This window comes from Geotrypetes seraphini, chromosome 2 (assembly GCF_902459505.1).
Source record: "Geotrypetes seraphini chromosome 2, aGeoSer1.1, whole genome shotgun sequence".
NCBI classification, from domain to species: Eukaryota; Metazoa; Chordata; class Amphibia; order Gymnophiona; family Dermophiidae; genus Geotrypetes; species Geotrypetes seraphini.
In genome coordinates, this window is record NC_047085.1 from 109,321,769 (window position 1) to 109,334,526 (window position 12,758).

At 42.6% G+C, this 12,758-nt stretch overlaps 1 protein-coding gene across 1 annotated transcript in view; it reads right to left on the reverse strand.

Moving 5' to 3' along the window:
* NKAIN3 (sodium/potassium transporting ATPase interacting 3) overlaps positions 1-12,758 on the reverse strand; it is an 814,348-nt gene that overhangs the window by 174,339 nt on the left and 627,251 nt on the right. The window contains exon 4 of the mRNA XM_033933437.1: positions 4,881-5,078. Coding sequence (XP_033789328.1) covers positions 4,881-5,078 — 198 coding nt within the window. The remainder of the gene's footprint in view (positions 1-4,880; positions 5,079-12,758) is intronic.

The following is a 12,758-nucleotide window of genomic DNA, read 5'->3' on the forward strand; positions in this document are numbered from 1 at the left end:
GCACACTGATAGGAGGCATGGCACATCTGTTTCAGCAAGCCATACCCAGGCCCCCTTCCCCTGCACACACCTCCCTTTCCCAACAGATACAGTTGCCCTTCAACTGCAACCTGCCAAATGATGTTCCTACTCCCACTTCATACAAACCCACTGGAATTAACTGCCCCCACAGATTAGCTCCCTTGAAGGACTCTTCAACTTTAGGAAAACAATAAAAACATACTTTTTACCTAACTCTCCTGCCCACAACTGATAGATTACAAAGAAATGTATATTGATGCAAGATCCTTGGTATGTGTTGTGTTAGGATAAGAACTTGTACTGGAGAAAACTTCTATTGTAACTATGGCAAATTGTAACTTGTTAACTGTGAATTAGGCATTTTTATTTATTTATTTATTTATTTATTCACTGTTCTATACCGTTCTCCCAGGAGAGCTCAGAACGGTTTATATGAATTTATTCAAGTACTCAAGCATTTTCCCTGTCTGTCCCGGTGGGCTCACAATCTATCTAATGTAGCCTGTAACCCGTTCTGAGCTCTTTGGGGAGGATGGGATGGAAAATGTAATAAATAAAACAATGTGAAAAAATGACTTGATATTTGCATTGCAAATCATTTTATAGCTGTCATGTTACTAAAGCAGTGGTTCTCCATCTAGGCCTTGGGACACACACAACCAACTTTGAAAACAAAGGAGACAGTGCGTGTAAATCTATTTGATGGATATTCATTCTGGCTTTCCTGAAAACCTAGTCCCAAGGCTAGGTTCAAAATTACTGTACTAGAAAATAATACAACGGCTTCACAGCAGTGCATTGCATAGAAGGCCCTTAAAATCCAGGTCATAGGGAATAATTTATCAGACATGCATACCAACAAAATTTTTCACCATATAGAAGGGCAGAAAGTTAACTGGCATATGAGAGGGCCTGAGTTTTTCAAGCCTTTCTGTGCAAGTGCTTTTCTCATTTACACCAGCACAAATTGGGATATATATACAATATCCAGAGCTCTTGTGGGGCTTTGGCTACAAGAATGGATTTCTGAGAAAGGTTAAAACTGACCCATAATGATTATATACCAGGCAATGCTAATAGGACCCTAGAGTGATGTCAAACACATAGGGCCTAGTTTACTTGTTTTAGTATTCTGTGTCCTTGGGTACAATTCTTAAGGTCCCATGTCATAAACCTGATGTGAGGCTTCTATTTAAATGTCTTCTAGCCTCTATCTGCAAAAATAGCACACATGCACTTGAATGCACAACACACATGCTGCTAGTCCAGCATAATTAGCAGACTTCTAAGATGAGAAATCATACTGATAAACCAGAGCAAACACTATGCAGGACTTTTATTGGCTGTAAGTATAGTGTGTAGGTTTATGTTTTGTATTGCACTATAGTTAATAAAAATTTGGCATAGAGTTTATTGAATTGCGGATGTTCTGGATGATTTCTCTTTTTGCTCTGTTGTACTTTTAAGATTTATTTATCATTATTTCTCTTTGTCAGCTCTAATTTTGACTTTTAAATTCTACCTAAACCAAGAATCATCTGCTTTAGAAGCATGAAACTAACCAGCCACAGAGAGCGCAATAGCCATAGGTAAACTGTGACTGGGTTCCAATATGATGAAGAGGGAGAAGGTGATGTTTAATCCAAATACCTGGAGTCCCAAGTTAGAACTGTGGAAAGATAGTGGCAGAAAGGAAATAAAACTCCTTACCTGAGGAAATAGCAGTAATATCTATGGGTAGCAGCTGAACAGAGGAACAATTAAGGTCAGATTCTGTAATGAGCACCTAAAAAAGTTAGGTGCCCATTACAGAATTGTGCTTAACTTAAAACTTAGACACCTGTAATGTAGACCAGGGTTTTAAAGGCCTACTTTATAGGTGCCTAAGTCCTTTAGAGCAGGGGTGTCCAATGTCGGTCCTCGAGGGCCGCAATCCAGTCGGGTTTTTAGGATTTCCCCAATGAATATGTATGAGATCTATTAGCATACAATGAAAGCAGTGCATGCAAATAGATCTCATGCATATTCATTGGGAAATCCTGAAAACCCGACTGGATTGCGGCCCTTGAGGACCAACATTGGACACCCCTGCTTTAGAGAATCTTGCCAAGCAGTGCCTAAGTCTTTCTCCACCTCTAAACATGCCTACCTTGGAGTTAGGCACCTGTCTTTTGCAGAATCACGTCTAAGAAGATATGCATCTATCTTTAAATTAAATTTTTTTTTTCCAATTATGGGCTTTTTTAAGCTCATTATTGAAGCAAATTTACTAATTAACCCTCCCCCCCCCTTTTACAAAACTGTTGTGTAGTTTTTAGCGCTGGAGCTGTTACTGCCATGGCCAGTGCTAAAAGTCGTGTTAAGGTTTTGTAAAAAGGGGGAGGAGCAGATAAGTTAGATGTCTAACTTTAAGGCACCTCTTATAGAATTTTCCCCTATGTGCCTCAGGGAATGGGTAAAAGGAAATGATCCTAAAGATGCCTGATATTTAGCCAACTTGGGAGTACCATAGGAATCATGGGAAGTGTAGTCCCTTGTCCATATCAGAGAGAACCAGAGCCAGAACCAGAGTGGAGTTCTAGAAGTTGAGTCATGCTGGGGATATATAGACACTTCTCCAGGGCAGGAAGACAGAGGAAGGAGTCTTCAGTGGAAACAGAAGTACTTTCAAACCCTGAAGAGATAGAGGTAACTTAAAGTTGCAGAGACAGATTAAACTGAAGAAATGGACACTGTGACTCAAGAAAAGGGAAGAGCTCTTTTTAAGCCATTTTTATAATTTTGGTTGGTGATTTTAATGCCAGCAGTTTGTTAAGATGACAATTGGGAGGGACCTGCCAAACATAAGGCCCCTTTTACAAAGCTGTGGTAGTAATGCTGCTGTAGTAAATGCACCAAAGCCCATAGGAATTGAATGGACTTTGGTGCATTTACTGCAGCAGAATTGCTACCACGGCTTTGAATAAGGGGTCTTAGTTTTTGTACCTGGGGCAGTGGAGGGTTAAGTGACTTGCCTAGGGTCACAAGAACTGTAGTGTGAATTGAGCCCAGTTCCCCCAGATCTCAGCTCTGGTATATATTGGGCTGCTTATTTTAGAACCTAAGGAAACTGTGTATAAGGGTCCAGGAGCCAACAGAGACTTTAATGCCTTGCTCCTTTTCTAGAAGTGACTATTATCAAGTGTAAGAAGATTTTCTTTCCTTTGAGGGGAGCTATAATTTGCAGTTCCTGGCATTTCTAAGAGGATGTTATAAATAATAAATTTCACTAACATCTCTGATCTGGAGCATCTACCTCCTGATAGTTCAGCTCAGCTCTTCCTATACAGTGGATCATTCTTGTAGGAGGGAGAATGACAATTGGTAGGGTGATAACTGATAGGGTGACAATTGGTAGGATGCAAGTAGTCCCTACTAATTGTTCTTCAAATTGACTTCCTAGCTGCAGACTGATTTGGCTGGATGAAGTATCTAAGTGATGATTGCCTGTTATATGTGCCACCACTTCCCTGAGCACTGCTTTTTCCAGCCTTTCCCTGGCCAACGGAGTCTCACGGTCATACTGCCCGAGTCCTACACCTGGATCTGCCTCGCTCATCTCCATTCCCTTCTTGCATGCAGCCAGGGTAAAGAGGGAAGGTCCTGCAGAAACGGAGCCACCAAAGGGAGTCCCGCGGAATCTGCCATACAGGGAAGGAGGGGACATGAATTTGGGACACAGCATGCAGGGAAGGAGGGAGGGAAAGAGATGCTGAGGTGGGGGCACTGCCCGGTGCGGACTCAGAAGCCTTCCCACTGACGTCAGAGGGAAGGCTCCCAGGGAAGTTGCGGCTTTGTGAAAAAGTGTGGCTGGAAAGGAGGTGGGGAACACTACCGAGGCAAGTGCCAGCAAAGTCAACCATGGTGTAGCTGCAGAAGGAGAGGCAGGGAGCATTAGCGGCTGGTAGGCTTAGACTGGGAATCGCTGATATTCAGAGTTCAAGTGCCGGCAGAGACAACCACGATGCAGCTGCATACTGCAAGAACAGAACTGGAGGGGAGGCAGTGAGCACCGGTGGCTGGAGGGGAGGTAGGGAGCTGAAATTAAAAAATGATTTACATATTGAATTGGTAGGAAGACAATTCTACCAACTGTCACATCCTACCAGTTGTCACCCTACCAATTGTCATCTTACCAATTGCCGCTGATCCCTTGCAAGACCCTTGCTGAAGTTATTCTTCAATCAAGATACATCAGCAAATATCAGATATGGCATTACTTGGATCCACAGAACTGAATTATCATAAAGACAACCTCAAATTGCAAGATTTCAGACACATTCTAACTTTTCAAGTGCTATGATACTATAGAAATAGCAAAAGCACTCCAGAGATACTGTCATTAGTCAGAGGAAGCTTCATGATGGCCAAAGCTCACACACAAATCATCTCAGATAGTTCTTATATTGGTCAAATAAAGCCGCAATAGCTCACAAGAAAGCAGCCTAAAGCATCTTACAGTTCCTCCAAAAATTTACATCCTATTAAATTATATAAGGCATATGTTTTATATACAATGTCTCTATCATAATTAAATAAAAGCTGCAACAGTTTTGGTTTAAAGAAAGATGGACATCAGGTATCATGTTTATAGGGTCATTACTAACAGTGTGCCATAATGCTATTAATGTGCATCATTTGCAAAGGGCCCCACTTTTTGCAATTGCTTTAAATGGCCCTGAAGTACTTCCAAGTCTTCATTTTTTTAAATGATGTTTTCTATTAATGTTTTATCAGTTCCTTGATCTTTTTACAGTATATTTATTCCAGTTATATCTTCCTGTAGGTGGTTAGGCTATTTGCAGAGAAAGGGAACTTACAGACAGAAGTATTTGAACAGCACTATGGATGACCTCCAGGTACTGAAAGTGAATGATGCAGCCCGTCACTGTGATATAGGAATGATCATCCAGGGATCTACTGGCTGGAGCTGATACCACCTTCCGTACACAACCTGGCCCATGTTCTCGCCACCAAGAGCGATGGATTGAAATATTGAAAGTCATGAGATCAGAATCCTAAGAGAAATCAAGAGAGGGAGAGAAAAAAAATTCTTGTCAAATATATGTCATTAAAGCGAAAGCCGATTGCTGTTGTCTTTCATATGCCCTAAGGCCACTTTTCCCATGGCCAGAAAATGGCCAAGTGCAAATTTTGCCAGTCTATGGGGGCAAATCAATAAAGTGGTATCTAGAGGCATTAGGTGCGGAATGTTTTTTTTGTTTGGGGGAGCCCAGGAGCTCCGCCCTAACCCCAGCAGGATCCTGTAGTACACTCTCTCTCTCCAGCTCCCGACTCCCCCATCAACCTTCCCCGGTCGCTGTGATATTAAATCTCTCGGCAGCCGCCGCACAGTGTCAATAAGCAGGCCTGCCACGGAAGTCTTCATTCTGCAGCAAATTCCTGAGGGAAGCTGCAGAATGAAGGGTTCCGGGTCAGGCCAGGCCATTGACCCAGCTGCCGGAAGATTTAAACTTACAGCAGCCGGAAGGAGGAAGGCAGGGGAGTAGAGTCATAACTGACTGCCAATTTTTGGGGAGACTATGGCTCCTGTGGCTTCTCCCATTCTGATACCTATGTTAGATGTTTATGTGCACTAGGTACTATTCTATACAGTAGAGTTTAAGTGCCATAGCACCTAATTCCAAGGGAGGCATACATAGAAATCTAGAAACATGATGGCAGATAAAGGCCAAATGGCCCATCTAGTTTGCCCATCCGCAGTAACCATTATCTCTTCCTCTCTTTAAGAGATTCCATGTGCTCATCCCTTTCTTGAATTCAGACACAGTCTCTGTCTCCACCACCTCTTCTGGGAGACTGTTCCATGCAACTACCATCCTTTCTGTAAAATAGTATTTCCTTAGATTACTCCTGAGCCTATCATCTCTTAACTTCATCCTATGCCCTCTCATGCCAGAGCATGAGCAACCAATGGATGCGTCGTCCAATTATACTCATAGGGCCTGGTTCTATAAACGGTGCCTACCGTATGTCATTCAAAGTTAGATGCCATTTATGAAATCATGCCTAGTGGCGCCTAACTTGAGTTAGACACCAGTAGGTATCAAAAACCTAGGTGCCGATATATTAGGCCAGAGTTTTCTTGGCCTAAAATTCCAATACCTATGATAGGTGCCTACCAGTGCCTAATTCAATCCACACCCAAACTCCACCCCTAATCATGCCTTCTTTTTGGGTAGGTGCCTCAGTATAAATGCCTACATCATGCCTATTTGAATTTTTTTTTAATTTGTTTGAAAATTGTTAGAAAATTAAATCAGATGCCTAGATCGGCTAGGCGTGCTAATCTAAGCACCTAAAAGTAAGCGCTTTTTATAGAATCAGAGCCATTGTTCATAGAATACTATAAACTATAGGTGTCACTTTATGTTTCTTGGTGCATCAACTTACACCTGTCATTAACTTGGCATATGAGGGCACACCTACACATGCGTGCCAATGCTGACCTTACACTAATATTCTATAATGGAATTTTGGCATGAAGATGCCATTTTTAGAATAGGTGCTAAGCACATGCATTAGAGCACCTAGACTGAGACGCCAGTTTATAGAATTGATCCTTATGAGTTCATGCCCATGTGCCCTTACAAATTCATCCCTCATTAAGCATTCTCTCAGCCTTTTTATTCTTTAAGTTCTTATTCCTTAAGTTCTCCTGAACCACCAAGCTTTACCACAGTAAGAGGCAGAGTATTTCCATTTTGTAGCCTGACAACCTAGGATGATCTTATTCAGAATCCCTGTCTGTTGTTAAATAATCTCCCTCTCGATGTCTGCTAAATTTACTATTTTAACATCTTATTTCTATCACTGTCACTTTACATGTCTTTCACATTTTTCACTGTCTGTACATTTATCTCCATTTTCCTGGCTCTTGTGCCTTTGACATTTTTTCTGTAATAATATCATAGAGCAGATTTTTTTTTCTGTAATAATATCATAGAGCAGATTTTTTTTTCTGTAATAATATCATAGAGCAGATTTTTGCAAAGATCTTTGTTAATAATATTTGGTACCGTTGAACAGAATATGCTGCAGTACATAAAATCTAAACAGTGGCAATATTCTAATAGAATCAAAAATTAATACATAAGGTCTGAACCAGAACATCGAACACTCAGAACTTTTTCTGTATACATAAATATAAAGTTGACAATGGGTAATATAATATCTAATATGATAAAGCCCTAAGTGCACATGCGCACTCCCACCTGCGTGTTCCCGTTTTCCGTGAGTTGTAGGGACCCGCAGGTAGGAGTGCGCATGCACACGGCGGTGCGGAGCCTGTCGGCCGCGGTGGCTCTTGCCGTCTGAAGGATAAAGCCAAGTAAGTTGCCGCCACCTCCGCCCGGAGAAGACACAGTCAACCCATCCAGCTGATATCTGCGACGAATCGACTCGTGCTGCTGTTCTGAAAGGGCCACCGTTCCCCCTACTTGCTCCCGTTGTGATTCAAGCAGCGTCTGCAGCACTCTACACACACTGCTTCGGGGCCTTCTACTGCCCTGATTTGCTGGGCAGTAGAAGGCCCCAAAGCAGCAGTGTGTAGAGTGCTGCAGACGCTGCTGGAATCGGAAGGTTAGTCGGGACTGCGGGAAGGGAAGGGTGGGGCGGTAAGGGACTAAGGGAGCAGGCCAGACCGCGGGAAGGGAAAGGGGGGTAGGGGAAACGCTGCTGCTGCACAGGGAAGTGGTGTGAGGGGAGGGAAATGGAGGGGGAGGGAATGCTGCTGTGGCTGCTGCACAGGGAAGTGGTGGGAGAGAAATGCAGCTGCATAGGAGGCAGGGAGAGAGACAGATAGATAGAAAGAAAAGAAGAAAGACACAGGGGCAGGGAGAGACACAGAAAGACAGACAGACAAAGGGGACCAGGGAGAGAAACAGACAGCGGGAGGGAGAGAGAGACAGAAATAAAGACACACAGACATATATTCTAGCACCTGTTAATGTAACGGGCTAAAATACTAGTAATGAAATATCTGTGTTCAAGGCTGAAGCGCCGGGAGTAGGACTGAAGAAGACAAATGTGAATAGGGATGGAGGAGTAATAGACCCTGATCGATTTTGAGAGGGTTGTATTCTTGAGGAGCTAGCTAAAATAAAGGAAGACAAAGCAATAGGGCCAGATGGTGGACATTTGAGGGTGCTGAAGGAACTTTCGAGGAGTACTATGTCCTTCTTCATGTACGGCGACCAGTGCTGGATGCAGTATTCCAGGTGGGGGCATCCCATGGCCCTGTACAGCGGCATGATAACCTTCTCCGATCTGTTTGTGATCAACTTCTTAATCATTCCTAGCATTCTGTTTGCCCTTTTTGCCTAGCATTCTATTTGTCCTGTGTTCCCTTTTTGCCACCGCCATGCATTGCACGGAAGGCTTCATTGACTTGTCTACCAGTACTCCCAAGTCTCTTTCCTGGGGGGTCTCTCCGAGTACTGCACCGGACATCCTGTATTCATGTATAACATTTTTGTTACAGACATGCATCACCTTACACTTATGCACATTAAACCTCATTTGTCATGTTGTGGCCCATTTCTCAAGCGTGTTTATGTTATGTTGCAGGTCTTTGCAATCATTCTGTGTCTTCACTACTCTGAATAACTTTGTATCGTCTGCAAATGTAATCACCTCGCTCTCGTGACGCTTTTCCAATCCGAGTATTGTCCATTTACCCCCCTTTCTATTTCCTATCCAGTTTTTAATCCACGTGAGTATTTCACCCTCGATTCCATGGCTCGCAATTTTTCAAAGTAGTCATTCATGCAGGACCTTGTTGAACGCCTTCTGAAAATCCAGATATACAATGTCAACTGGGTCACCCTTGTCTATCTGCCTGTGTACTCACTCGAAGAAATGCAGTAAGTTCGTCAAGCAAGATCTTCCTTTACTGAAGCCGTGCTGGCTGATCCTCATCAGATTGTGTCCATTACGGTGATCAATGATGCGGTCCTTTATCAGTACCTCTACCATCTTTCCTGGTACTGAGGTCAGACTTACCAATCTATACTTTCCAGGATCTCTCCTCGAACCTTTCTTGAAGATCGGTATAATATTCGCCACTTTCCAGTCTTCAGGAATTCTTCTTTATTTGATTGATAGATTGGCTATTAGTTGGAGCAATTCAGCTATAACCCCTTTCAGTTCCTTGATTACTCTCAGATCCAGGGATCCAGGGAGCTTGATTACTCTCAGTCCCTGGGATTTATCGTTTTTAAGTCTATCAGTCTGCTTGCATACCTCTTCTAGACTGACCGTCAACCCTGTCAGTTTCCAGTCTTTGTTTCCTGCGTATAGCCTATCGGCTTCTGGTATATTGTATATATCCTCTTCGGTAAATACAGTGTTCGGTAAAAAATGTGTTCAGTTTTTCGGTGATGGCTTTGTCCTCCTTTAGTACCTCCTTTATTCCATGGTCATCCAATTGCCCTACCGCTTCCTTCGTGGATTGATTCCCCTTAATATATCGAGAAAACAGCTTGAAATTTTTTGCCTTCTTGGCTATTTTTTCCTCGTAATCTCTTTTGGCCCCTCTTACCGCCTTATGGCACCTGCTTTGATGTTGTTTGTGCTTTTTCCAGTTTTCATCCATTTCTGACCTTTTCCATTCCTTAAACAAAGTCTTCTTGTCTCTGATCTCTTCCTTCACCACTACAGTGAGCCACGCCGGTTCATTATTATTTTTCCTCTTTGATCCCTTGTTGATACGCGGTATATATCCATTTTGCGCGTCTGTGACTGTTTCCTTAAAAAGGGACCATGTTTGTTCTAGTGTTTTTACAGTGCTTATCCTCTTCTTAATCTTCTTCCCCACCATGATTCTCATCCCTTTGTAATTTCCTTTCGGAAATTCAGTGCCGTGGCCGTCGTTCTGGATCAATGTTTTGCCCCTCTGTCCAGGTTGAAGAGGATCACTGTTTCACAGCGTCCCTTTTACTTCTACACCTTGCGCCGGTCCTCGTAGTCTATTTAGAATTAAGTCCAGAATTGCATTTCCTCTCATATTTTCCTTGACAAGTTGTTCCAGGAAGCAATCACCTACAGCATCCAGGAACTTGGTCTCCCTACTGCAGCCGAAGGTATCTAGGCTCCAGTCTATCCCTGGATAATTGAAGTCGCCCATGATAACTGCGTTGCCTCCCTTGAAGTTGTGTTTAATCTCGTCCGTCATTTCTCCATCAGTTTCTTCGGAATGCCCTGGCGGGTCAGTAGTAGTTAAGAGGTAATAGGCTCTGGAGTAATCTAAGGAAATACTTTTTTACAGAAAGGGTAGTAGATGCATGGAACAGTCTCCCAGAAGAGGTGGTGGACACAGAGACTGTGTCTGAATTCAAAAAGGCCTGGGATAGGCACGTGGGATCTCTCGGAGAGAGAAAGAGATAATGGTTACTGCGGATGGGCAGACTAGATGGGCTAATTGTCCTTTATCTGCCATCATGTTTCTATGTTCTATCAATTACAGTACACCAACAAATGTATATATACACTAAGAACATAAGAGGCCATACCGGGACAGACCAAAGGTCTATCAAGCCCAGTATCTTGTTTCCAACAATGACCAACCCAGGTCACTAGTGCCTGGCAAGAACTCAAGGAGAAAAAAAAGATTTTATGTTGCTTGTTCTAGGAATAAGCAGTGGATTTCTCCAAGCCACCTTAATAATGGTTGATGGACTTCTCTTTTAAGAAATTATCCAAACCTTTTTTAAATCCTGCTAAGCTAATTGATTTCACTACATTCTCAGGCAACAAATTTCAGAGTTTAATTACATGTTGAGTGAAAAAATATTTTCTTCAGTTTGTTTTAAATCTGCTACTTAGTAGTTTCATCATATTATTTTTGGAAAGAGTAAATAAGCGATTCACATCTACTCATTCCATTCCATTCAGTATTTTATAGACCTCTATCATATCTCCCCTGAGCTGTCTCTTCCCAGGCTGTTGAGCCCCAGCCACCTTAACCTTTCGTCATAGGGAAATTGTCCCATCTCTTTTATCATTGTTGTCACTCTTCTCTGTACCTTTACTAATTCCGCTATATCATTTTTGAAATGTAGCGACCAGAACTGCACACAGGGCCTGTTTTACAAAGCCACGCTAGCAGCTGCTGTGCAGTAACGGCCCTGAAACCCATAGAGATTTAAAGGGCTTCGGGGCTGTTGCTGCGCAGTAGCCACTAGCGTGGCTTTGTAAAACAGGCTGACATTATTCGAAGTGCAGCTGCACCATAGAACAATACAAAGGCATGATAACATTTTCATCTTTGTGTTTTATATCTTTCCTGGTATTTCCTAGCATTCTATTTCCTTTCTTAATCGCTCCCACATACTGAGCTGTGGGCTTCAACATATCCTCAACGATAACAGACAGATCCTTTTACTGGGCTAGAGACTATTGCTAATGTGATAATTAAACAGCACCCCCAACTGGCAGGACTGTAAATGGAGGACTCCTGCTCAGCTTAGAGCAGGGGTGTCAGTCCCTCCTTGAGGGCCGCAATCCAGTTGGGTTTTCCCAATGAATATGCATGAGATCTATTAGCATGCAATGAAAGCAGTGCATGCAAATAGATCTCATGCATATTCATTGGGGAAATCCTGAAAACCCGACTGGACTTCAGCCCTCGAGGAGGGACTTTGACACCCCTGGCTTAGAGGGAACTGTGCCTCTAAGACCTCCAGTAGAGTGTACATTATTTGGAGCATTTTCCTGAAACAGAGATGTCTTGGGTAGCAGGTCTAAATGATGTTTTCCATCTTTTTTGACATAGACATAGATATTCATTCCCCCTCCCCCCCCCCACCACCTTCTGAAATGGAAAATGGACATCTATGTTTTGGGCCCAACCTAGTCTTGCCCACAGCATGCCCAGGCCATATCCTGTTGCCATATATAAATTCTTAGGTTTTAGACATTCATATCCTAGAATTGTAAAATTGGGGTTTAGGTATTCCTGCCATATAAGCATCAAAATGCTGATTTATGGATGTTCAAAGCACGAATAGTTCTTCTAAAATAAGCACCACAGGCACCTCTATGAATAATGCCACCAAATATTCCCTCTGGCTATCTCAGCATTATCTGGACAGTGCCAGGGTAGTCTGTGGGTGGAGCTTAGGTGGATCTGGAGGGTATAGAGTCAAAGCCCCTTAATCAGGAGGAGAGGTTCCTACCTGGTTAAATTACCTCTGTGGGGCTATTCACTTATATTCAGGTGTAACTTAGGCCCCCTTTTAGAAAGGCGATTATCATGGTGGGCCATGGTAATCACTCTGATGCCCATATGGATTCAATGGGCCTCAGAGCATTTGCTGCATGACAGCCACTACCACACCTTTGTAAAAGGGGGAGTTAACTGATTAAGGTTAAATATCAACTGATCTCATATTTTGTACATTTATTTTATATTTGTTATATTTTATGTGATTTTATTGTGTTTGTTTTGTTGTAATCTACCTAGAATTGTACAAAGAGAATCTAGGAAATAAATAAATAAATTCCCAGATATTTAGCGTCAGTGCTTAGATATAGCATGGCATTTAGGACAAAATTCTATAAACGGTGTCCTGATTGTATATATGGTAGGTGTCCTACCGCTGTCTAACTAACCAATCAGAATGCATAACCCGAGGCAGGCCGCCTATACTGTAGGCGTCTGTCGTGGGTACAGGGAT